At 34.3% G+C, this 27,527-nt stretch overlaps 1 protein-coding gene and 1 non-coding gene across 6 annotated transcripts; one reads left to right on the top strand and one right to left on the bottom strand.

Annotated features, from left to right (window-relative positions):
• Positions 1–1,779: 1,779 nt before the first annotated feature.
• LOC104608430 (Leucine-rich repeat transmembrane protein kinase) lies at positions 1,780–26,807 on the bottom strand. 5 transcript variants are annotated; one of them, XM_010274431.2, is made up of 24 exons: positions 26,526–26,807; positions 26,232–26,406; positions 20,452–20,537; positions 20,259–20,327; positions 20,084–20,155; positions 19,902–19,973; positions 19,717–19,788; positions 19,567–19,638; positions 19,403–19,474; positions 19,211–19,282; positions 19,034–19,105; positions 18,583–18,654; positions 18,431–18,496; positions 14,931–14,996; positions 14,798–14,836; positions 14,585–14,643; positions 13,549–13,931; positions 13,273–13,468; positions 10,370–10,516; positions 9,209–9,327; positions 7,191–7,401; positions 6,845–7,085; positions 2,595–2,745; positions 1,780–2,278 (listed from the first exon to the last, which is right to left on the bottom strand). In XM_010274431.2, the coding sequence occupies exons 4-24, from the start codon at positions 20,273–20,275 to the stop codon at positions 1,901–1,903; spliced, it is 2,649 nt and encodes an 882-aa protein (XP_010272733.1). In that variant the 5' UTR covers positions 20,276–20,327; positions 20,452–20,537; positions 26,232–26,406; positions 26,526–26,807; the 3' UTR covers positions 1,780–1,900. The 5 variants fall into 5 exon arrangements, with proteins under 5 accessions (XP_010272733.1, XP_010272732.1, XP_088745920.1 ...); XM_010274430.3 differs by having other exon boundaries at positions 20,452–20,523; positions 26,526–26,777; XM_088889794.1 differs by having other exon boundaries at positions 13,549–13,616; positions 20,452–20,523; positions 26,526–26,777.
• On the top strand, positions 24,038–24,119 carry TRNAS-UGA (transfer RNA serine (anticodon UGA)). Its single transcript has one exon. It is a non-coding gene; the product is annotated as a tRNA-Ser (tRNA).
• Positions 26,808–27,527: the final 720 nt, after the last annotated feature.

The following is a 27,527-nucleotide window of genomic DNA, read 5'->3' as shown; positions in this document are numbered from 1 at the left end:
AAACACTTGAAAGTTCTATAGACAACGTTCAATTCAATCAATTTGCTTGCTTAATTAAGGTCTATGTGATGAAGCGCGATTTGACTGCTCCCTGTTGGAGGTGATCTGGCTTCCAGTAAACGGCGGACTAGGTCGATCTGCAAAAGAATAATCAGAGAGAACCCGGGGTTGTTTGCCCGGCGAGGTCGCTCCGATGCTTAAGTCAGTATACTTGGCTGCGAGCTGAAAAACATTAGAATGTAGAGAGCTAGAGAGCAGAGAAATCACGCGTACCGTGGGCCTCCGGGGGTAGAGCCTTTATATAGTGAAGTCCTCGCGGGTTTCGCGGAGCGGTTTCGGGATCCTCGTCACGATGAGATCCGTTTTTTGCGTTAATGGGGGATAACTGATAGGGCTTATCAATTCCGCCCGAACTGGGCGGGGATGAGATAAGGCTTATCGTTACGAGGCATGATCCTGCGAGGCTCGGAATCTGACGGTGAGATCTTCGGGGTTGCCATGTAGTGGTCTGTCAGTATTACTCGAGCTAGTGCTCTTTAGATCCGACCTGGGGTGAACGCCGAAGTGCCTTGGAACCGAAGTGGTCATGATACGACCTTACACCGAGGTGAACTTGTCCCGAGGTGGTTTGACTATCCGAACTCGATCTGTTGCGGACTTGGCATGTTGGGCTAGCTGTCATCTTACTAGTTAAGTCGTGTCCATGTATCCCCCTATTACTAGGTCGGGCCAAATCACCCTTCATCAATATGCTATCTAAATGTTGGTTTCCGGCTTCCATCTTAAGCATGTAATTCTCAATTGATTACTATTTCTATCTTAAATCTTAAGCCGTATCCTTCTCAGCCTTCCCTTTGTCTTCTAGACTTCTGTGGATACTATTATTTTCCACTCTTAGGTCAACAGCATCAAGGGCCATGACCTAAACATTTTGAAGTAATTTTTATTTCATAACTTACAGGGGTCGCCCTTAGTTCCTTCATATGCTTTAATTTCTGATCTTGTCCCCCCAAATTTTGTAGTTTACCATCATACAGAGGTCACCCTTATTTTCCTTCTGATGCATTAACTAGATTCCAGCAAATGTTTTATAAAAGTTTTTAGATCGTTTCAAAATTCATTTCCTTGTTTTCAGGGAAGGAATCTATGGAAGTAGGATCTGCTTCTTCCGGATAACTTATATTGTTGATTTATAAACTAGGTAATGGATTTTTTTTCTCCCAAATAGGATTATTAGTTCTGAGAGTGGCAATTCTAGCCAGCCCTACCAATTTTGGCCCAACCCAAAAGTCCTTTACGGCTGGGCCCAGCCTAGGTATCCATACGATTTTTGGATCAGGCTCATATTATAGATTTTAGATTGGCCTGAGATAGCCTACCTTAACCCCAAGAATGCACCTTTATTGCCAGTCAAGCCCAAGCGGTTTAGAGAAACAACCCAGCAATGCTATCTTGGGGACCAAAGGTTTCAACATGCTATCCTCTTGATTCCTAATAGAAATTTCAGAGCCAAAGCCTATTGATGACTTGAAATGTGTAAAAGAAGCTCTTTTATGTGATCAACTCTTAAGTCAGAAGGTAAAAGATACCTGAAACCATGAACTGCTGAGATCTACATTTCTGAATTCTTTCCTAAGGTAGGCATGCATATTTTAATTCTACTATTTCCCAATCTTTTTCCAAGTTGGGGAATGTTCAATTCCCAAACTACCTTTCGTCCAGCCAACAGAAATTAAAAATGCTTCTCCTTTGTTTCTCCTCCCAACTTTACTCCATAAATTTAACACAAATCAAGAATAATTTGAAGCGTGTATATTCTACTTTGATGCTGTACACTGTCACACAACAAAGGGATTCTCCCGCTAGTATGTGCATTGACATATATGATATCATACAATACCTATGGTAAGGACCCAAGTGATTTACTCCTTAAAAGACGCCCATTCTCTGTGTCAATATTTGACCCAGAGGAATTAGTACATGGACCATTTGTTGACATACTGTGTGTCTGACTTGGATTCTGCCAAAAGTGATTCCTAATTGCCTTAAATTTTGAATTGACAGTTGTGAATCCTGGATCAGAAAGTAGATCTTGAACAGCAGTTTGACCTTCAAGCATGCTGACTACTTGAGACATGGTAGGCCTAAGAGTAGGAGATGCATTGGTGCACAAGAGAGCCACGTTCAGCATTACCATAGCTTCTTCTGTTGAAAATTCTGAGCCCAAGTTTGGATCAACCAATTCCAACAGGCATCCTCTCTCTTGCAGAACATAGGCCTGAAACAACAAAAAAAAAGGTTGTTATCTTAGCAAGCCAGAGACTGAATTATGGCCAATGTTCAAGGCATTGACATGCTTGAGTGTCGAGTATGTAAAAGCATCAATTCTCCATTTTTTTTAGTTTCAGAAAATGCCCATCCCACCATAATTAATGCACGCCTACTGCTACTATTCAAACAAGATAGATCACCCAAATTCTCATTATATGGGTTAAAAAATTGATACATATCATATGATACGATATTTTGAACCTTTATTATGGCCTTCAACAATAGAACCATGGAAATAAATAACCATGGGAAATGTCAATTACCCAGTCAAGAAGATACACAAATTCCTCCTTTGGTCTATAATTTGTGTTGCTCTTTCCGCTAACAATTTCCATTGCAACAACACCAAAACTATAAACATCTGCCTTTTCAGTCAAGTAACCACGCATTGCATATTCAGGAGCCATATAACCTCTGCAAAATGGAAATTCACATAAACTTGTCATACAACAATGTGTTCTGCCGCAAAAATTTCAACTAATGTTGCATGTAGCCCAGTCTAGCATGATTAATATCCCCATTTTATTTGGCATAAAGATGTGCATAAGAAATTTTACAATGTTTTTACTTTTGATAATTTAAGTTCTGTGAAGTAGTTGACTGGCAAACTTTTAGATCCCTTTGTAGGAGGAAACAGGATTAGAACCAATTCTTTTTAAGGAAAAAACAATTGCTTTATATAGATTACTTTATTAGAAAATCAGGAATGAAAAAGAAAGACAATTTCTTCATAACAAATGAATAAAAATGTTGCATATGATAACCGAGAAAGTAGAACATCTTTCTATTAGGCTGGTCATAAAAGGCCAATAGCCAATGTTGGTCCCAGCTATTTGGGGTCTTGGGAGGAGTACACTGAGTACTGTCCTAACCTTTGGCATTTTTCCACACAAAGTGGCCACCCTGAAACCCACATTCTTGTTGAAGATTAATCAGTTTTATGATGTTTTTCTGAGTAGATGTTTTATGTTAATTGTTAGATATGAGGTAGGGACCACAATAGTTATGTGAGTCCAAATTTTATTATGTTTTTGAGTCTTATTATGCTGTTTTATGTTTTGCCGCCCTATAAGGGCATAGTTGTCTTTGTACTGCTCTATTATTTTTAGTATAAATAATAAGTGAAGGGGGCGGCCAGATGATTGCTCTCTTTTCTTTTCAACTTCTCTTCTTCTCCTTCTCTCTTCAAGAAACTACTTTTCTTTCATATTTTTTAATTCAGCAGATTTCTATTATTCTCATGCTTGCCAGCCCGAGATTTTACTATTACTCCAATAATGGCCCCTAGGCACACCATAATAAGACCAATTCCATCAAAAGCTAAGACATTGTTACTTGTTTGTTTAGAAAATTGATAAAGGGTTTCTTTGTGCTACCATTGCTATAAAATCATTTACTATCAAAACATGCAATCTTGATTTGACTAATCAGACAATATTATACAAGTTTCTCAATACCATCTGTCATATTTCATAAACATATAAAATCCCTAAAAGCGGCAACCATTTTTTGCCCATTAAACTTGTTAAAACTCCCATCAATACTTTTGTTAGGTATATATGCTTATTTTCTAAAAACCCATTAATGTGAATCAAAACCAAAGTAAATAAACCCATCAAGATATTGCATAGAGATCCTCTGTGTGTGCGAGTGCTTTGGCTTTTTCTTTTTATTTTTCTTGTGTTTTCCCTTTTCCTATGATGTAACTAAGAGGGATGGGAAACATGACTTCTCCTTACAAAGGGATTTTTAATGGGTTGGCAATTTTTTAACCCAACCTGCTAACCCAACCATTAATTAAAGTGTTGGGTTGTATTCATTTAGCTCAGGCTCACTACCAGGTTGGTTAGCCCAATAAAGGGCTTTTTAATGGGTTTGGTTGGGTAGGGTCACGGTTATCCGATGGGTAACCCATTAACTTTGGATATTTCAAGTTTTCTACTCTCTCTCTCTCCCAGACATATCCCATTTTCATATTTTCATTCTGAAAATCTACCTCCTCTCTCTAGCCTATAATCAACTCAGTTTTTCCCATTCAGAACCAGCTTCTCTCTTACCAAGTACTAACCAATCCCTGCCAAACATTAAAAAAAGAATTGAAAACAACAATTGTTCTTCACTTTTGTTTCTTGTGCATGTGAAGACTAACAGATTTTCACTCTTCCACTTCTTCTATTTCTATCACTTTTCACTTGACTTCTGATGAAAGAGTCTTCATCAGTTGGTGTCAAATTAGACCTGTTCACGAGCCACGTTGAGCCGAGTTCAGGCTAGACTTTGCCTCTTTATTAACAGAAAATGTCCAGGCTTGAGCCCTAGCCCAGTATGAACATAAAAATTCTTATGGTGTAATTTAATAAACTAATACATTATATATATTAAATATTATTTATATATTTTTATTATATGTAATATTATTGGGCCAGGCTTTGGCTTGGGCTAGGCTTATTTGAGAAAGCCTAAGCCTGAGCTTGTGGGCCTGAAATTTTGTCCAAGCCTGATTAAGAATGGGTCAGGCTGGGCCCACCCATCAGGCTACCCAGCTCATGCATAGATCTAGTGTCGAATTGATCAGTGGCAGCCTCTTTGCCAAGGAGATGGAGCAACTCTCTTTTTGGTTACGGACACTCTCAAGTCCTTGTCTTCATCATTTCTCTCATGAATGGAAGATTCATCCTTTGCTCATGCTCTTGTTTAGCTTTGTCATTTACGGTTCTGCAAACTTTTGTTTTTTTTTTCAATTTTGTATATCTGTTTGTAATTTTTGTAATATTTTCTTGTTTTTTGGTTATTTTTATTTTCTATGTTTTGTTTATAATCTTCGTTATATTTTCCTATAATTTTTCTACGTATTTTTTATTTTTTGCATTTTCTGTAATTTATGTTATATTATTATGTAATTTATGTATGTAGGATTAATGTGTTGGGCAGGTTGGGTTGGGTTAAGGCAGGTATGGGTTGAACCCAACCCATTTAAGTTTTCCTAAATGGATCATTTAGTGAGTCAGATCGGTTGGGTTGAAGCTCAACCTAAACCCACCCATGCCTGCCCAATTGCCACCCCCCTTATCCATACATAGCGTACAACCAATGTTTAAATATGCATAGGCAAAAGACAAGGTGCTAGGACCAACCTTTAGATGCATGAAGCATAACCCTTGAGGTATGATGCTTAAGTCCCATGGGTTATAGAATTTTCAAGAAAAATGACAATCAAACTTTATTAGTATTGTGATAAAGATGCTGTACAAATAGGAAAATCCAACATTTCCCTCGTATTGGGCCAACACCTGCTACCCACCCATACACTGCCTTTTTGGGAAATAAAGCATCAGTACATTTGCTCCCTTCCCACTCCTTTTCTTGCAGGAGAATCAGCCACACAATTGGCTGATCTTGGTACCCATCTATAGTTAATTCTCAAATCTCTAGTCATCATTTTAATGTTTCTCATTGCATGTCTATACTGCCATGAACCTCCATTATCATTATTATCATTTCCTAATCAACCAACAACTACTTGAGAATAGATGGCGGGTGCTGTTCACAGTCGATCAGTATTCTGATGTAGTTTCAACAGGAAAACCAAAAAGAAATAAGGGAAAAAAAGAAGAAAGAAGAGAGGAAGAGAAGGGAAGAGAATAGAAGAAGAATGAGAAGAGAAAAAGGGCACAGATCTTAATTAGTTTCTGCCGCCCAGAATAAGTATGTATATGCTTCTAGTATAACAAGATCTACAAAGACAACTATGCCCCTGCCGCCCAACACACTCCTCAATAACCAATAACAGCAATAATAGTAGGCCCAGTAAGCCCCAGAAAGACTAATAACAAGGCCCAAAAGACTAATAACAGATAAATAAAAAAAGACAACTAATATGGCAGGGACTTCACTAAATTACTAGTCTATTTCTCTACAAGAATCATTTTCCACCATTATGTTACTGAGATTTAGAGACCTAGCCAATCTTAAAACCATATTGGACTACCAAAAGTTCTGCTCTAGTGGAGTTTGCCATGCCCAATGGAGGCAGAGAAAATTTCCAATAGCATGTTCCTCATGGTTTCTAAACACAGCTCACTCCTTTCAAGAAAAAAACATATATTAAAATGAGGAAGAATACAATGAAATGCATAAGATAAGTATATTTTAATACATGTGTTTTTTAGTCTCACAAGGATGCAAGCCTTTGTGATTTTTAAAACACTGCATACAATCGCTTGTGCCATGGCATTACATGTACTTTATATTTTTGTGTAAATGTTGCTTTTATTTAGATTTCTTGTCTAATTATTTCATAACCAATCATTTAAAGTTGATTCAATTGCTTGGATGCTTGCTATGGCCATAGCATTATGAAGATCATAATCATATTTCTTTAATTTTGTCAATAATAAATATAAATGGCAAGCCATAAATTGTTCCAGTAATAAAATAAAACAAAAAAAGGAAAAGAAGGATAAAGAGAAGGAAAAAGAAACAAAAAATGATAGGGAATACAAAATAAACTCACATTGTTCCAGCTACCCGAGTGCTTATGTGGGTATTATCACCTTCATTGAGCTTTGCCAAGCCAAAGTCGGATATTTTTGCATTAAGATACTTGTCAAGCAACACATTGCTAGCCTTAATGTCCCTATGCACTATCTTCAACATTGACTCTTCATGGAGATAAGCTAGGCCTCTAGCTATGTCAATACAAATCTTGCGTCTACTTGGCCAATCCAATTTCAATGCAGAAGTTGCACCCTGACCTACATATAAGCAACCATCCATTTAATATTTTAAATATGAGCAAGTATGCTTAATTAGTCAAACATGCAAAGACATCTGCAGAAAGATTGGTAGCCGAAACTTACCAAAAAGAGCACGGGAGAGGCAATTGTTTTCCATGTATTCATAAATCAACAATAGTTGGTTGCCTTCAACACAACAACCATAAAGCTTTACAAGATTTGGATGTTGTAATGCAGAAATCATACCGACTTCATTCACAAATTCACGAGTTCCTTGCTTAGATTTTGAAGAAAGCTGTTTCACTGCAATTACTGTTCCATCGGATAATAGACCCTACAATAAACAATGACAAATCTCAGAGATAATCAAATTACTGCATTCAAGCAAAGAAATAGGAAAAAGTAACTTATTACAGGTAAGCACTTAGAGTAGCACCAAAATGAAGCACTTGCTAATGAAAATTGACTTATTCAAAACATTTTCCTAAGTTCACAGACTTCAAGGATTGACTTGTTAACAACAGTCAATTTCAAAATGATAAAAGCCTTTAATTCGTGTGAAATTGGAGAATCGCCTTATATATAATTCCACATGATGAATACTGTAGATAAATACAAACTGCCCATTCCTGATAACATGTTAAAAAGGTTTACACCAATGCAATTGGATATTAAGACCTGGTCCTGGTACTACCCAAACCAATTCTACCCTTATCACCCATTTCCTATCAGAAGCTTTCACAAAGCTATTTTCCAATCTTGGGACCCATATGAATGAGCTATCCAGATTTAAGTCTAAGCCTTTTCTTCTCAAATTATAAACCTAAGAGCCCAAGGGCCTTCCAATTTTTAAGACAGGCTGATGACAACTTGGTAGTTTCCTTCCACATTCAAGCCATTCCAACCTGAAAAGAAAGCTGGTTTAAGGCCTTGGAAGAAAGTAAGAAGTTCTGCTCTAAGGTTGTATTTGGTTAAATAGAAAATAAGAGAGAAACGTGAAGTGGAAAACTGTACTATTTGGTTAAGTATGTAAGGATTTTAGAATTACTTAGAATTTTTCTTTAACTTTCTGCTTCTCTCTTATTTTCTATAAAACCCAACATGGAATTAGGGAATTTCCTTTCCCAACTAGATCCAAAAAGCTTAAGCACTTGCTTTTCAAAATTTAACAAAATATATTTGGTTATAAATTTTTGAGATATTTTTATAATTTTCTTTTTATGTTTGCCTAGCTTTTGATGCAACTCAAATATGAAGAAAATGGAAGAAATTTTGCTCAAAGAAATAGAAAAAAAAAGAAGAAATTGGATGGAACTTTGTTAATATTAAGTTAGATTACAAAGAGGAAACAAGGTTTGGGGACTCACACACCTAAGAGGATTCTCTCAATTCTCAAAATAAAGCTTTAAGATTTACAAAACAAAGGAAAGAACTTGATGCCTCTAGCTTGAGATAACAAGGCTTTATTGAGAGAACAAAAGCTAGCTATTGGGGCATTAAAATGAAAAACTAGCTGTTGGAGAATTTAATGAAAAACTAGTTTTTAAAGATTTTAATGAAAAGCTAGTTGTTAATGGACTTCTAACATCTAGTTTTTCATCAAAAGCTCTAATAACTATTTTTTCATTTAAAGCTCCAACCTAGAGACACCAAGTTCTTTCCTTTGTCTTGTGAAATTTAGAGCATTCTTTAGAGAATTGAGAGAATATTCTCTTCTGTGAATGAGTCCCCAACTCCTTTGTGTCGGTGAATCCCCAAGCCTTGTTGCCTCTTTGTAATCCAACTTATATTAATGAAGTTCCATTCAATTTTCTTTCTTTTTCTATTTCTTTGAGTAAATTCCTTTCATTTTCATTCTTCATATTTGAGTTGCATAAATTAGCATCTGAGATGCATCATTTTTTTATGAGTAAATTTTAAATTTTATTAATTATAAACAGAATATGTATAAACAAGTCAAGCATCCTATGGAGAGGTTAGTATCCTAATAGTGCACTAAGAAACAAAAATTTGAGAAAATGCAAATAAGATTATCCCATAGCAAATTAGAACGAGATGATTTCTTACAATTTTCACCTCATAATGGTACTTAGAGAACATTTAAGATATAAACAAACATATAAAGTCCAAGGAATAAGTACCTTGTAAACTGAACCAAAGCCACCTTCCCCTATCTTGTTTGCAGCATCAAAATTCTTGGTTGCAGCTTTAATCTGTCTTAGGGTGAATATTCCTGTTTGTAGATCTATACCTTTAAGCTCTGCTCATATACAAAACTAAGGTCAATATTCAGATAAAATAATTTAAGCATTGTGATATCTTTCTACTAGTTAAAAATGTTTAATTTTCCATGTTTCGATTAATTTAATAGTTTTGATCCAAGTCATGAATGAATTTATTTCCTCTCCTTACTAGCTCATATATTTATTGCTACACAGAAACCATGCAATTAAACCCACATTATGATGGTTGAAATTCACAACCATGACACAAAAATATGAATTTTTGGCATGCACCATGGCTAGGAGTGCAACTCAGGTTGCCTGAGTTGAAGAATTTCGACTACATTGGGCTCAAGTTCAGGGTCAACCCAATCCAACCTTAGTTGCACACTTGCACCCCCAAATACAGCCTCAACATTTATAATTGAGACTTTTAGAAACAATCTGAAGATCTTGGGATCTCAAGATTAAATGGGATTCATATGACAAAAGAATCTTTTTGAAGTATTGTAAACATAATTTTGCTATCATGGTAACGTGAATTGACAACTGAGAACATGAAAACCATAAATAGATATGGAAAACATACCAAAAGAAAGAATAATATTCTTTGTTAAATGGAAAAAAGAAAATGCAAATCAATCACCAAATTGACTCACAGAAATTCTTCATTGTTTTCTCTATAGCACATAGCAACACCATTTTGAGAATGCACCTCTATATACAGGTTTTCTGTGAAGAAATTAATTTGCTTAGGCTTCAATGAAAAAGAAAAGTATTATCTTTTATGACAACTAATATTGGGATGTGATGATAACAAAGATGCTGATTTTCCCATTATTAAGATCTTGAGGGTTTTCATAAATTTAAAATGGTTTCATGCTTGCCACATTAGTAGATCATTACTATAGAGACAAGTGGTTTCGGAGTACTGTAAACCTTTCATCAGTCCAAGATGTATTTATTTCACTTTTGTGTTAAATGGGCATGTGATAATTTGAAAAGAGACACTTGAAGCACAAAATAGGTTTCACCATAGTTCAGGTATTGCAGGAATTGTACCATTTGAGTATTCCATACCTCTATCCATGGAGGCTTTTCCACCCAACCATCCTTTCCTCCAAAGGATACCCAAAACTAAGAAGATGAGAAATGCTGCTGAAGCTAAGACACTGGCTACAACTATGACAGATTTCTTCTTGCTACCAACTGAAGGTGGTTTGAAGTCTGTGAAAAAGAAAAAGAACAGAGAAAGATCAATGACCAGAATGGCATGACAAAATGCTAGATGAAATGTGAAGTGGTTTTCTGAATTTAAACAAAAAAAACATTAATTGATTAATTCAAAACATCAAATATCGACTTAAAAGGAGAACCGTATCATCAAGAAAACAGGTCATCCAAAAACAATCACTCATACTGCTTCAATTTCAAACTAGAAAATTTTCTCAGGAAATTTCTACCTTAGTAAATCATTATTTTCTAACTTCCACTAGGTTTTCTTGCTTAAGTTTTTTTTTTTTTTTTTTAATTTTTCGTGTTCCTGTTCCCTGTTTGGATAAGTATCAAACTGAATATTTAAAGGTGTTTCTTGCAAAATCAGATAGGCAGCAAGTGAAGGAGCTATCACATAAGATGAGTTCCTAGCAAAAAATCACATAAGATGAGTTGCATTTATTAATCTTCTGGAAGCATTAGTGAATGTCATGCACTATAATGTTATGGGCGAGATACATAGTACCATTGTCTCTGCATCTCACCATATTTCATGGTTTATGCTTAATAAGTTAGAATCAGATTTTTCATTATTTGATTAGATTTGGTAAGCTGCAGTTTTCATATTTTCTTAGGGTTATGGTGAATGTAATAATCTATTTAAATCACTCTCTTGTAAGACATGCCAATATGCAACGATCTAATTATCTTTGTTCCTCATCTTTTAACTACTCGCCCTATTACATATTCCTTTCATCCTTTTATCTATTCCCATTTTTTCAAATGGTATCAGAGAAGTTGATCAGCTTCTGCTTGTGTTGATTTCACCTTTATTCCTCCACCTTCCAGTGGGCAATGACCATGCTGCTTATCAGGTCCATACACCCGGCCGTAAATGGTTTTCTTTTCATTTTAAGTTTATTTTATTTTGTCCTTCCTATTAGTTTGATTTGAACTCCCTAGATTTTGTTGCCTAAAGCTATTTGTGGTTGTTGTTGTCATTTTTTGTTTTCTGAATCTATTCATATTTGTTGATGCTCAATTTAATAGAGACCACTTTATGAATTGTCATCGACTCCACCAACATTATCTTTATATGCTGAATCTTTGTATGATAGATATTGTTGGAGATTTTATCTTTCAAGCCTCTTTTTATTGCCTTGATGTGATTTCGGAAGAAGAATGAGTTTAAGTTTCAGTTTACTCTTCAGCCTATAACAGATGGTTAGGATTTTGTTTTTCTCGTCCAGATTCTCTATTCAGCCTAATAAGAGGATGCTTTGGATTTGGTTTCTTGCTCCAAATTTTGTTTTCACCCTGTTGAGGATGATTTAGATATGGTTACTTGGAATGAATTCTTACTTCATCCTATTGGAGGAAACCAGTTTTTTAAAAGGCATCGGAAGCACATGTGATATGAAAATACTCTGAAGCATAATGGAGGCAGACACATGTGAGGCGAACACCTCTAGTACAGAAGCATATAGAAAGGTGCCTCGTTTGAGCTTTATACAGTACATATATGACTCACATATTTTCCCTTTTAGCTTACTTTTTAAAAATAAAAATATTATAAATATTTGGGGGCACCACTTTAAAATGCACCTCACTATATATTAGATAATACAACGGTGGAAAATATCTCCTTGACCATCAACTATTTGTCTATTTGAAATTTTGAATTTGACAATTTGACATTGATTTATGGTGGTATATATCATGCTTAAATAACGATTTTTTCTTTGAATGTAATGGCTTTTTATTAGAAATTATATAACTATAAAATTTTCTAATTTTTTATTCATTTTCTTTTTTTTTTTGGGGGGGGATTCCCTATATTTTTAATTATTTTCTATTATTTTTAATTATTTATTAATTAACAAATTTGTGCTCAGGAGGCTTACGCCTCTTGGGTTCTGGTTTATAACTCATGCTTCAAGTTAGTGAAACGCCTTGTGTCATGCATCTGCATTTTAAAACATTGGAAGTTATTAGACGTTGTAATCTGCCTCGGGTTCTTTTTATAGGTGTCTTTTTTTTGCCATGAATTGTATCATGCAGCCTTTTCTTTAGGATTCAGCTTATTATCCTCTTTGAGGCTTTAAGCCCATTTAAGCTGTTTGTATTTGTTACTTAATTGCTATCTTTCTTCCATTAGGCAACAACTGGAATTTCATCTTCATCATACTTCATGTTACAAACAGAAGTAGTTTCAAGAAGAGTTAACTTCTCTGAAAGTAGGTAACATCTTTTACTTCTAGGGAAATTTACATTAACCAAGTTCTATGGTAGTAGAAAAAGTATTTTTCTATAGGACGTTTTCATTAGCATCCCTTTGACAGCATGAAGAATTTACATGGAGGCAACTTTTGTCAGTGACTCGTGATGTATTTGTTTCCAAATGAGTTTTAAGGGGAATATTAGGAATTTACATTCATCGCAATGAAATGAGTGAGATAGGTAATGACATTGTCTATGTATCTCATCTTATTTTATGGTTTATGATTAATAATTAGGATTAGATCTGTTAAGAATTGCTTAGATTTGGTAAGCTGTTTTCATATTTCCTTAGGTTTACAGTAGATATAATCTTCTTTTTAAATCCAATTGGATTTTCTTCTAGGATATACATCTAATTAATTCTCTTTTACCAATATAACGGTAAGAGAACTCAAGTGTCCTAGGCCTAGATATCTCAAATTTTAGAAGTTGCAATATGAAAAATATAAAAGAATAGAAAGTGAGAAACAAGGAAGCAAGTAACTTACTAGGTTCCACTGATATAGCTGATATGAGAGGACCATAGACTCCTCGAATTGGGATTCCAGTTGTCCCTTTTCCAGCCCAATAGAAGTGGATCTCCAGAGTGCTATGTGTCACATTTGCAATAAAGGTCCTCTGAATTGGTTTACCAGGTCCACCAGCCTCATTTTCAATATTGAAATCTTTTAAGACCAATTTGTCCTGAGTTCATTGAATTTAAAAGATTTAATATTCATCAAACTAACAAAAAGGGAAAAGAAATTTAAGTATAGTTTAATCACCTGAATGTATACATCAAATATACGCTTCCCAAGACTTCTGAATGTACTATCATTTGTGAAAACAATCTCTGCAAAGTGGAGTTTCACAGTGTAAATTCCATCTATGAGACACAGCCCATAGTAGGTCAGAGAGAGAGGAGAAACACGTGCTGTTTTGTACAATTCCAAACTCAGAATGGAGACATTGGAGAGGGCAGATTTGTTGGTTTCAATGTAGACATCCCCATCAACATCATTATCCATGAAGTTCCCTGTGCTACTAAATGCCCAGTTTTGACCAGAGTAGAACATTGAAGCACCTCTTGCTTCCAGATCTCCTTCATATTTGGTGTGGTTTATAATTGTTTCCTTTCCTCCACAGTTAATGTGCAAGCTATAACGATCTGTTAAGGTGTCTAAACATGTCAACAAGGGTTTTTCTGAAGAAAAAATTGGCTAAAAGTGGTAAAAAGATTATTTAAGTCATGCCATGTGTAGCGTCAAGTACGTTCTTGGTATAATTTACTAAATGCTGGTTTCTTAATGTTAATTTATATAGATTTTTTTGGAAAAAGAAAAAAAAAAGGAAAATGAAAGGAAATTATTAATATAAAATTGATATAGCCTTGAGCTATTTCATCAATTTAGTTGAGATACCAGTCATGCTTTGAACTTGTTTTTTATTCTATTTTGTCTTTTTAGGGGCCTTTCTTTGGTGCAATGATAAAATCAGAGGATGACAAGCATGAAAATGCATGTTCAAGTCCAAGAGCGACCACATGTTTTGCTTTTGGCCATGTCAATAACTTTTAATTCGAAATATGGCTTTGGTTATGTTTCCTCTATAAATTTTCTGGTTTCATTAAACTGCTTATCTGTCAATTTATTCAGTCAAATTGCCTGACAATCATTAATTGTTATCTGCACATTGATCGATATTAGATTTAGAAGTGAGAAAGTTAATCATTATCATAGCAATTAGAAACAGTGTTAACTATCGAGAAACATATCTTCAAGACAGAAACTTCTGATCTTAAATCCATAATGATTTACTCACGTTGACTTGCAGGAGCAGAACAGGGGAAGTTCTTCTTTAGGCATGTATGAATTCTACTTCTACGTTACAATAGCAGGAACAGAAAATAAGGAATATCAGTAAGTTGTGCATAAGCTTCAATATTGAGGTAAATACAGCAAGATCAAGAATTACTGTTCATTATTTAGAGGAATGGTCAATTCTCAGAAAGTTAGGAGGGCACCAGAATCTTACGATTTGTCTGTTATTGATGAGTAGCTTTCTACCAAGTTTCTGGAGAAATTGGTGAAACAGTCCTAGTTAAGACTTAAGAATGAAGTAATATAAAGCCACCAATAAAAGAAAAAAAAAATTGAATTTCACTTACACGCTTCCTCGAGGACATTCAACTGGACCTGAGCTTTCCCATGTGAAGTTGTTATAAGAGATGTCACTACATGTCAACAAGAAGGCAAGACATCAACAATATAAGAACATATAAGCTATATTAATTATTATAATCATGCTAATTGTTTTTCTAATCAAAATAACAAATTAAGTGTTATTGATGGATTGGAAGTTTATCCTCATTTTCTCAAGAGAAATGGTTGGGTTGGTATAGTTATATGTCTGTGAGGTAGCATTGTATGGTTAGGTAGACAGCTTGTATGGCAACTCGTGCTACCATATGGCACTGTAGATTCCTATTCGAACAAGACTCTCTTCAATCTTATGAATCCGATTTGTGTATTGATCTAATCTCTTGGGCAATCAATTAGGGACCTACGAATCCCATACAAACCAATCAACCTCAATAATTGATTCCCTTTTAAGTGTTATTGATGGATTTTAAGTTTATCCTCATTTTCTCTAGAGAAAGAATTGGGTTCAATTTAGAAAAGCCTTGTACTCCTCTAGCTCAAATTAAAACTTCTAGAAGTTTATAAGGTCCTATTAGGTTTTTTTTGATAAGCAGGTCCTCTTAGGTTGAAGAAGTTGAATTAATTAGACATATTTAAGTTAGAGCTTAAATTTAATCCTTGGGAGGGCAGAGCACTATAGTAAACTTTAGGAAAACCCTAAATGTTCTTCTGAATATTTGGGATTGGTGATCTTTTTACACGTTGAAGCACCATTAAAAAAGATCTTTTCCGAATTATTTGAGGTTGGATTGGGTCTAAACACCATTAGAAATTTTTTACCTCATGGAGGTTCATAACAGGTATTCTTCCTAGATTACAACTTAAATGATTGAGGAAATTGGACATTCTACTACTTAGAAATGTTCTAATTCTAAGAGAACATCCTTGGGGGAGGGATATCACCCTATGAGAAGAGCATATATCTTTCCTCTTGGAGAAAAAATTGAAAAGTAGTTTTCACCATTATACTTGCACTCCAACCTTTGCAGTTGTCATATTGGCCACCCAATGTCATCCTCTGAAGATATCATCAATGGATGGTGCACATACATCCAAAATATTTACCCAATGTGCTACTTTCATTACTATTCTCAATGTTGTCACCTTGAGTTTTACCTCCCCTTAAAATTCTCTCTTTCCATTCTTCCCATATAGCCCACAATATGGCTACCTGGAAACTGCACAGTATCTTCACCCTCCTTGGGTAGTCCTCAATTTATCAGCTATAAAAACAGGAAACAGAACTCAATTTGTTCTAAGGTTTTAAAAATGGATAAGAAAAAGAGGCAATAAAGAAAAAAGTTTTAAATTACTGCAAAAGAAAAGATAAAAAAAGCTCCAAATTTGAGATGATGCATAAAGCATATGCATAATATTCAAGCATAAAGAGGTAAAAATAAACTTAAAATTTGTGTTGCAGATTAAGGTGAAGGAATACTCATTAGGAATATTACAAACTTAACTATGGTCATAAAGGACACCAAAGGTATTCAACTTGGATCTATGACAAAACCTAAATTTGCTTCTTCATGAAAAGAAAATCAGATTGCAGGTGGTTGAACAGATAAAGGAAATCTAATGCCATTGAATAGTATCCTTGAACAGAACAGATTAAAACATTGCTCTATTATCAGATTTGATTTACACAAGGGTACATTAAGTTTGTTACAAAGGAAACTAAAGTTTGGTACTTCGATTCTATTTTGTGTGTACCATGTAATTGTAGCTGCGACGTCATGCTTCTAGTGTAGAAAATCAATCAATTTAGCCACAGGCTTGAGACTGTGGTTGAATTGACAGGCTGTAAGAAAGGTATACAGAACAACAATCTTATAGTTTCAATGGGTGAAGGACACCAACATAACCATAGTTTTCAAGGCTCCAAGGCAAGGCTAAGTGACAGCGGAGCACCTTGTTGCCTAGTTGCCTAGGCGTCACCTAGGCAATGGATTTTTAAGTAAGAAACATATATCCTAGGGTAGTTCCTTAGGTTCCATAACCATATCTCCTTAATAATTATCCATAATTTTCATAAGAAAAAATGAACTTCATGTTAAAGTATAGAAAATCAACATATTCATAAGAAAAAGAAGAAAGAAAAGAAAATTCAAAAAATATGGGGACTGGACCCCTATTTTGTTATAGGAAAAGAAGAAGAAAATACAGCATTTATCAATGCTTGTGTTGATTAAACCCTAACAAATAAGAAAATAATAAATGGAAATTAGTATATAAACACACAAAATGAATATTTTAGTTTAATGATGTCTATTTTATAATTGTAATCTAAAAAAAATTAAGAATATAAAAGTATTTTATAACACAATATACAAAACTACTTGGTGATTAGGCAAGGCGAGCCTCCAAGGGCGCCTTGTCACCTAGGCATTGCCTTGATGGATATGAACATAACATAATTCTTCAGTCTACATAATCAGGAGATTGGCTTTGATCAAATTGGAACGGAATTCAATCACTAGGATACTCTAGGGGTGCAATTTGGGCTGGCTTGGGTGGGTTGAACATCTGTTGACTTTTGAAGGGCTGTGGCCTTGGCGGAAATCTTCATATCAGATGCCTGATTTGCACCCCCCAAGTTTCATCCTTGCAGCTATGAACCCAAATAAATGGTGGTTATGTTGTTTCAATGTTCATGACAAATGAGTTGCAAAGGTGAGCCCATCAAAATCTCGAGAACAACCAGATTTATCCTTGAGTAAAAAGAAATGGTCAGTCAAAAAGGTTAGTTGTTGCCTATATCTTAACTTGGCAAAACATGATATAAGAGTTTGACCATTGAATGGTGATAGATTGATAAAAAATGATGAGGTTGATAGGGAGGCATCCTCCATGATTTTGAAGGTGGATTACAGATAGATTTATATTCTACAATCACCCATTTTTCTTATGTAAATAAATCTATCATCCATATCCTGAAATCAGAAAGAATAATAATATCCTCTGATCCTCTCTTTATTGATATGGTGTCGGATATAGAGTTTACACTAAAAACTGAAGTATCCTACATGATACAGAAACTTTCTATATGTATCCAGGCACAGATGCCCTTCAGATATTTGGCCAATTTAAAACTTCATCTTGCATCAATACTAAACTTTGAATCTTGCAAACCTGTATAACAGAAATTTGAAGTGAGAGTAAAGAATGTCACACATCCGATTAATATGGCAGTGAAGAAAACTAATATCAAGTTATTGACTAGTTCAGCACATCAGAAAATCTGGACCACATTTTGGTCCCTCGTGACCAATACAAGTATAAAACAACTATATGTTTCCAGTCACCTCTTAAAAATAATGTCAAACAGGTTCTCAGGCTAACCATCAAGAAAATCAATGACTTTAAAGTATCAATAAGAAAATATTCTTTAAATCTTATCAGTGTCTCTGCTCAGTAAAAATGGATCTAGAATTGTAAAACATAGCCATCAGGAAAATGCACATACACATTCTTGTTTCTTCCAAGGATCCATTCAGGTACTGGTCCAGTCAGCTTATTTCCAGTTAAGTACCTGAAGGAAGTGAACAATATCATATCAGTATCAATGAGAACAACCATTGTTTCTAAAATTAAATTTTTTTCATAATGTCGACTCACATAAAATCTGCTTTCCCGAGTTTGGAAAAGGATTCTGGAATTTCACCGGACAAGTTGTTAAAGCTAAGGTCTCTGCATTGGGAAAGCACCATGCTTGTGAGATCTATATAATGATCCAAGTAAGATGGACTATGGGTTGCATCTATTCACATGACATTAATTAAATATTTTAGTAAAGAAAAAGTTGTTAAAACTTTCTTTATCTTGATCACAGAGAGATCAAGATAAAGAAAAAGTTGTTAATATCTTCACATGATATTAATCAAATATTCTATGTTTATCTATTTAATAACTACATCTACATAGGTACATCCTGATTATTTTGTCTCTTTTTCATCTTTTCCTTCAAATCTCTACAAAAGAATATATATTCAAAATTAAGAATAATGGCATAAAAACAACCCATAAATTTTTAAGGGAAGTATTATCTAGACAAGAGTCAATTACTTACAAAGTTTTCAGCTTTTTCAAATCACCAATATATTCAGGAATATTTCCAGAAATTGAACATTTTCTCAGTATCCTGCATTATTTACTGGAGGTTAAAGTTTCATTCTAGTAAAAGTATAAGCAACTAAAGCTATTAGAGAAAAAAAAAAAGACATAATTCTTAACTAATTAAACTCACAATATCTTCATTGACTCCATTCTACTCAATGGAGGGAAATCTGATCCTCTCCCATTTAAGTCACTGATTCTCCTAAACACAAGGAAAGCATCAAGAGTGAGCAGTCAATACCAACAAGTCATTATGCAATGATTAAATACCACCCAAAGAACCCAGAATTGAAAACATTTAAAAGAAATAAATAAATCATACAGATCAGTTAAGCTCGTCAATGCAGAGATGCTGGAAGGAATAGGCCCTTCAAGAGAGCAGCCTTGTATATGCCTGCAGAAACAGGATGAGAAAATGCAGTCAATAATATATATGCTATACAATTTCTTTAAATTTATTTACTTGTAAGTAGAGGAACTTCTTACAATTTTTCAATCTGCTTCCATCTACTTATGAAATCAGGTATCTTTCCAGAGAAATTATTGTCGTTTATCCTCCTGAAAAAGAAAATGATCTCCAGCATAAATCCTAGACAAAAACAATCAACAGGTTAAATAGGCAAGAGTGTTACTCACAGATCAGTGAGATTGGTCAACTTGGCAAGGGCAACAGGCAACTCTCCTGTGAACTTATTTGACGATATGACACTTTATAAAAGATAGTTATAACAACATTAAAAGTTAAAAGGTCATCATTCTGTAATAATTATACATCAATTTAAGAAAAAAGGAGTAATAAACATAAAGGTGAAAACCATTACAATTTCTGTAAATTGATTAAGTTTCCAATCTCTGGAGGAAGGACTCCTGAGAAACGGTTTCCTTCAATGCTCCTGCAATTTGCATTTTGTCAAATTTCCATTCAAATAAAATGACCCAGAAGGAATTCAAAAGTCAAAATCAATCTATAAAAATGAAACTCCAATGAGAAATCACATCATACAGGTTTCGGAGGGTTGTGATGTTTGTTAGTGCTTTTGGGAATGAACCTGACAGGCGGTTTCCCATAAGAGAGCTGCATTGTTACCGAGGATTAGCACTGTTCCGATTAATCAACCATTTTTCAATCAGTAAAAAACAATGAAGTAATGAAAACTGGAAGCTTCATGGGTGCTTACAGGTCGAGCAAGCTCATGGTAGCCCATTTTGAAGGTATAGAACCACTGAGAATGTTGCGACTAAGGTCACTGTACGAGAGGAACCAGCATATGATTACTATTTTCACGTAAACTGTTAAGTTTATAGAAAAGAGGTATGAGTTTCCAAAATGAAATGTAACCACGTTGAGTTGTGGAGTGGGAAGATACTCACAGATGTTGGAGGAAGGGTAGCTTATGAAATTCTGGCGGGAGGTGTCCGGACAGATTCTGGGCTTTTAATTCTCTGCAGCAGCAGCACTAGTCAAAATACATACATTAACTGAGTTCTCGTAAGAATCCAAAATAGATAATAATAAATCCAAGAAATAGCTTTAGTTTAACATTTTTTTCTCCACTAAGTCACTAACATTGTGTTTGGTATCGAACCATCAATGGTGTTTTTAGTTGCAAGACCTGTTGCTTCGGGCCTGACTTACACTGTATCGGGCTCGGGTTTTGATTTGGGCCATTCAAATTTTGGCAAAAGCCATATTCAAGCGCAGCCCATGAATAGGTCAGTGACCATAGATGCATTTAATAGAAAAACACCAAAAAAGCTGCTTAGTTTAATCATTTATAAGATTAACATGCCTCTCGATTTTTGTGAGAAATGTTTATAAAAAAAGTATCAAATCTGTTTGGTTTCGTTTATTTTTACTTAAATGTTTTATATTTATATGACTGTAAAACCAAGAAAAGTAATTAACGAGGATTTTTATGATACATAAACACTAATAAGCACCACATCAATAAAATGCCAGTAAACACTGAAATGGGAGAAGCACACAAAAACTTTGGATACACACAAATGCAATTAATGAAACATTTGCTAATGGAGCACATATGTGGCACCGTCTGTTTTTTCACTGTTTGACTTATATAACACCTAATGACACTGAGGTATAAAAAAATTGTACAAAACGTTTATAAAATAAACTCCATGGATGCCAAACATCCCTATAAACAAGTATCCACCCTTCATTAGGGTAGCTTATAGATGCCCCCAAGGCGCTGACATATTGAATTTGCTTATCGTTATGGGTGCAACTCAACCCAACCCAGACAAAAAGGCAGGGTTTGAATGGAGATTGGGCAAGTGTCAGGTTGGAAAGTTCCAATGCAACATTTTTTAAAATGTTGGCATGCATCATGGCTTTTACCATCATCCACGGTGGAAAACAACATTTTCTCTTCCATCATTTTAACTATAGTAATATCAGAGTTATGACTTTTGTACAATCTGATTTTAAGTAGGATCTTCTTGCGGTGGACCATACAAAGGTTCCATGTCCCCACACCCCAGCTTTAGCTGTTAACTGCAGTTATCCTTCTTTGTCAGGGAAGGGTAAATTACTCTCACACCTTCTATATTTTCAGAAAAAAAAAATTAAGTTCTTAACCTCTATTGGCCAGGAATGGAAGAGACAGCCTTGTTCGATGCCTCTGATTTCTTAACGCTGAAGTGGTTTCGTATCACTTTCAGCGCTAAAGAGGTGTTCGGTGGCTTTTAACACCGAAGTCTAATTATAGTTAAAGTACAAATGGCTTGGGCCATTATTTAGATTTTACCCATATTGCCCCTCTAATGCTCAATTAGCTTATAACATCTCATATGAAGATCCATCGACCCACCACCAATATTTTATTTTTCCCATAATATTATAATAATATATCATAATATTCATATATTATTATTATTATTATTATTATTATAATAATAGTTTATTAACGATATTATTCATTATCGTCTTATAGTGCTATTAATAATTACTTATATTAATTATTATAACTAATTATTTAGAATATTATTTACCAATTATAATATTATAATGAAACAAATAATTATTTATATTAAATAGTATTATAAATTATGAATAGTAATAATATAATATTAATATAATATTCATAATACTAATATTATAATATAATCATATAATATTACTAACATTATAAATTAATGATTAATATTATAATATTCATTATAATATGTTATAGTAATATTATAATAGAAATTAATTAATTACAATATTAATTATCACCATATAGTTTCATTAATTATTAATTATTAATAATATTTCATTAATTAATAATAATAATAATTCATAATTAAGTAATAATTAATTATTGATAATAGTTATTAATTAATCATAATAATAATAAATTATTATTACTTATTAATAATTAATTAATTATTATTCATAAAAATATGTATTATTTAATCATAAAAATAAATAATTATTGATTAATTAATAATTAGTGATGAATAATTATTGAATTGATTATGAATTATGAATTATTAATTACTAATTAATTGTTAATTAATAATAATATTTCATTAAATAATTAATAATAATAATCCATAATTAAGTAATAATTAATTGTTATTAATTATTATTAATTAATTAATCAATTATTATTAATAATAGTTAATTAATTGTTAGTAATAAATATTAATTATTAATAATAAGTATTAATTAATCATAAAAATAATTAATTATTAATTATTAATTATTAATTAGTGATTAATAATTAATGATTCATTAATTTATTATTAATTAATTACTATTATTAATTATTAATAATTAATATTAGATAATATTTATTATAATAATTTTTAATATTGTTTTTTATTGAATTATATAGATAAATAAAAATTCTCTTATAAGGGGTTAAATTGGACATTTGACATTTTTCAGAATTCAGAATTCAGAATTTAGAACAATATTCTCTACATTCAGAGTTCAGAGGAAAGAAAAGTTCACCAATACCAATATACTTCTTAATGTAATTATTGCACTTTTAAAGGTCAGACGTTAGAGCAAACGAACAAGCCCTTATGTTTTCAAGTTTCAACAGACAATTTTCATCATATCAAACAAAAGTAAGTTTAATAAATGAAAAATGTTGTTAATAATGAACAAAATTGGTAAAATATAAAAAAGACACTTAAGCTATGTTTGGCCTGAGAAAAAAAGTAGGGAAAAGAAGGGAAAGGTTTCCTTCAAACCAAATACAGCCTTAGTATCTAACTCATGATCCATTTCCCGAGTTAGACAGTTTGACCAATTGGGTTATTGGGTCATTAACTCAATCAACATTTTGTTTTAATATTTTTCTTTTTGTGGGTAAACGGTTCAGGGGCTATGTGGGCTGGAATCCTGTTTCATCAACCATTCCCAAATCCCAACTAGCTGCTTCGCCAAAAAAAAAATATATCCAATTAGTATTTAATAAGATGTGTGACGGGTTGATAACATCACTGTTTTCAAAATTGGACCGGACTGGACGGTCGGATCGGAAAAACTGGGAACCAGTTTCGTTTTCCTCCAAAACCGTTTTTTACCCCAAAATCGTTGATTATGGTCAGCAAACCGCTGAACCCGTTGATTAACCGTTTGAACGATTTTGACCATTTTCCAAATTTTTAAACTTTTTTGTTTTTTTGTCAAAACAAACCAACTGTTTAGATCGAATGATCAAACCGTTCAAACCGGTAACCAGACCCCTGACCGGTTCGTTTTTAAAAACCATGAATAGCATTGAAGGACACTATTTAAATTTCTCTTGTTCAAGCTTTATTCAGTTATTGATATTTGATAGCGTTACCATTAGCACTGTTCCCACTTTCAATCCCTTGTCTTGGTTTATCGAAAATGTAGGATGTGCTCAAAACAAACCTCAAAGTTATTATCTTGACTTATCGGATCAATCATCAATATGATTTTTCAAACCTAAACTCTAAAATCTAAATATCTGTTGTCGATATGTCCGAGTGGTTAAGGAGACAGACTTGAAATCTGTTGGGCTTTGCCCGCGCAGGTTCGAACCCTGCTGTCGACGATTCTCATTTTTTCACAATTTCAATTTTTACAACCCCTCAACAAAACTATAACGGGACTCTAGAACATTCAAACATTGTATAACAATTATCATTCTTTCAATTTTACAATTATAATTTTCGAATTTTATAAATTTTTGGAAATATTTATTAATTTAGTATTTTATTTAAATCACAACTATTTTTTAAATAATTAATATACTTTTATTTTTAACATGTAATGTTTTTATTTTACACATAATTTTAAAATAAAACAAATAAATCATTTAAGGTAGATAAAACAAATTATATTTAATTTTCAGTTTTTATTAATTTTTTTGGGAAAATAAAATCTTAAATTATTCATTTCAGTTTTTATAATTATAATTTTCTGTTTTCGGTTAATTTTGTTGGGAAAATTTATTTATTTAGTATTTTTATATAATAACTCTATTTTCCAAATAATAACTCTGTTATCATTTTTAATATATTATATGTAAAATAAAATACATAAATTATATAAGGTAGATGAAATATATTATTTTTATAATTTTTAGTTTTTATTATTTTTTGGAAAAAATAAATCTTAAATTATTTATTTCAGTTTTCATAATACTATTTTTTTTTTAATTTGTATTAAAGATGAAAAACAACCCAAAAGTAGTCAATGGACACATTTGTGAAACTAGACATGAATTCACCTCCATATCGGTGTGTAGAAGTGTAAAGTGGGTTGTGCCAGGTCGGCATGGCATAGCCTGTGAGTAGCTCGCACAAAGTGCGGGCAGCACCGTGCTGGCCCGTGGGCCGTCATGGACCATGCCACCCTCCCCATTGAAAATTTTGGGGGTCGGCCCGACATGGCCCATGGCCCAAGCCCGTGCGGGCCCATGCCATGTCGTGCCACAGGCCGGGCTGGCCCATGAGTCAAGCCTTGGCCCAAGTCGGGCCATGGATCGGGCCAAAGCTATTTTTTCCTATTTATTTAAAAATTTGAAATAAAACTTAAAATTTTAATTTTATATGAATTTTGATGTATACAATTGCTTATATATACAATAATTAATTAAATTAGTATACATTGAAAACAATTGTTTATTTTATTAATATATTATTATATAATTATAATTTATATAATATATTATATATTATATATTATATATAAATATATATAATATATAAAATATTTTATATATAAATAATATATATGGGCCATGTTGGGTCGTGTCGAACCGGGCCGCGCTTGGTTGTGTCATGCCAGCCCGGCCTATGGACCTAAAACCCTAGGCCCAGCACGACAGGGACCATCGTGCCAAGCCGCGGGCGACACAGCCTAATTTACACCTTTATCAGTGTGTATCGGATTGTATCCACTGATACAGTGCGATACGACTCAATACAGAGGCATACCATACTAATACACATGACTCATGGGATATGTACCCAGTCCTAGCGTATTCCCAGCAGCTCAACCCGCTTGGTTGTATCGTATCGACCCGGCGTATGGACCTAAAACCCTAGGCCCAACACGACATGGACAATCATGCCAAGCCTAACATGGCTCAAGTGCCATCGTACCAAGCCACAAGCGACACGGCCGATTTAAACCTCTATCAATGTGTATCGGACTGTATCCACCTATACAATGCGATATGGCTTAATACGGAGACATATGTACTGATTCACACGACTCATGGATACGAGAAATCTTTTCTTTTTGCCAAACTAGAAGCTATGGGCCATGGCCAAACACAGCCCAATCACGAAATATTTTGATATCTGTCGCCAAACATTAAGTAGATATTTGAATTGAATGCTACGCGTCGCATAGGTATAAGTCAGACTGTCAGCGGAACAAGCCAACCGGGTTAAGCGGTAGGGACCCACATTTTGCTTTGGTTGACGTGCACAGCCACAGCTTTTGGTTGCGAGCTATCGCCTACAGCTATGGTGTCCCTACCGGTAAGCGGTAACTGAGCTTTTGGGCGCCCCAGCACCCTCCCACCCTTATCCTCTAGCTCTGTTCTTTAATCCTTCCCCAAATTGAAGAAATCGTTATAGATTTGAACATCAACAAGCTTTAACCATCTCCGCCTCATCTAAAACACAAACATACAGAGAGAGAGAGAGCTTACATGGTGACGACGTGACAGGTGGAGTTGTTGTCGAAGGAGCAGTCGCAGATAACAGACCTAGCAAACCCCTTCATAGTTTCAGGGACATTCCAATTTCCTTCGCCACCACAAGGATCCTCGTCGAAATCCCAATCTCTTTTCCCTAATCCCTTCCCAATCTCCTTCAGTGCCTCCACTGTTTCCGATTTCCACAGAAACAAGTCAACAACCAACCAAAATCAGAAAAATTATCTTAAGTTAGACAGAAACGGGCAAGAGAGACATAGAGAACAAAAATCGGAAGGTCTGTACTACCTTCGGCACTTGTGAGCTTGGGTTTCGATTCTGAGGATGCGAATGAAGTTCCGAAGCAATTCAAAGAAAGAAGACAGAGGAAGAAGAGTCCGGAATAGATCTTTTGGGTGTCCAAATCAGCTCTCATTTTTTGTTACTGAAGAAGCTGTTTCTCCTCTTCTTTCCTTTTTAGTCAAAAACTCTAGGAGCTCTCCAGTCTCCACTTAAAACAGAGAGGGAGTCGGGGAGGGAGAGTAAGACACTGTAAGAGTGTGTGTGGAGAAAACGCCAAAACGGTAATGTTACATTTGTAGAACGTGCGAAATAAACATGTTTTTCTCTCACGTACGTATTGTAGGTTGGTGCCTCGGTGGCCCCCGGAACCGGAATTCAAAGAATCCAAGGAGGTGGGCCCCTGATGGAATTGATTCCAACTTATATACCAATTTTGGTTTTGAGTTTTGTGTCCAGTGGACCAATGATAATGAATTGGAAACCGGATCTGCTCCTCACACAGGCCCCTCACACGCACATCCTACCATGCATTGATAATATCTCTCGTACTTACAAGTTATTTTTAATGAGAGATATTCCCAGTGTACGGTGGATGGATGTGCATGTGAGGCGCTCAACTGTAAGGAGATCTTGTTCAAATGAATTGGGATGTGCTATGAATAATAGTATAGGAGATGTTTCAGATGTATAGTTGAGATATGCTGTGAGGTTGGTGTGAGGAGTACTTTATCAGAAGTAGATCGGAACTCTATGATAGTTGGATTACCCTTAAATCAATTTTAGTTGTTCCAAACATTTTAAAATCCAACCATTTACTTGATAATATATAAAGGAGCTGGTATCTCCTTCAACTCTTTCCACATCCTTACCCACAAGACACTACATGTGCACATGATGACTGTGGGAGATGTTTTAATACACAGCTGTGGTATTTTACTATTACCAAAAAAAGCTGTAGTGTGACTAGTGTCTTACCATTCACATTACATCTGCGCTCCACATGCACAT

Source organism: Nelumbo nucifera, chromosome 6 (assembly GCF_055504915.1).
Source record: "Nelumbo nucifera cultivar China Antique chromosome 6, China Antique-T2T, whole genome shotgun sequence".
NCBI classification, from domain to species: domain Eukaryota; kingdom Viridiplantae; phylum Streptophyta; class Magnoliopsida; order Proteales; family Nelumbonaceae; genus Nelumbo; species Nelumbo nucifera.
Note: the sequence above shows the minus strand (reverse complement) of the source record. Positions and strands in the feature narration are given on the sequence as shown.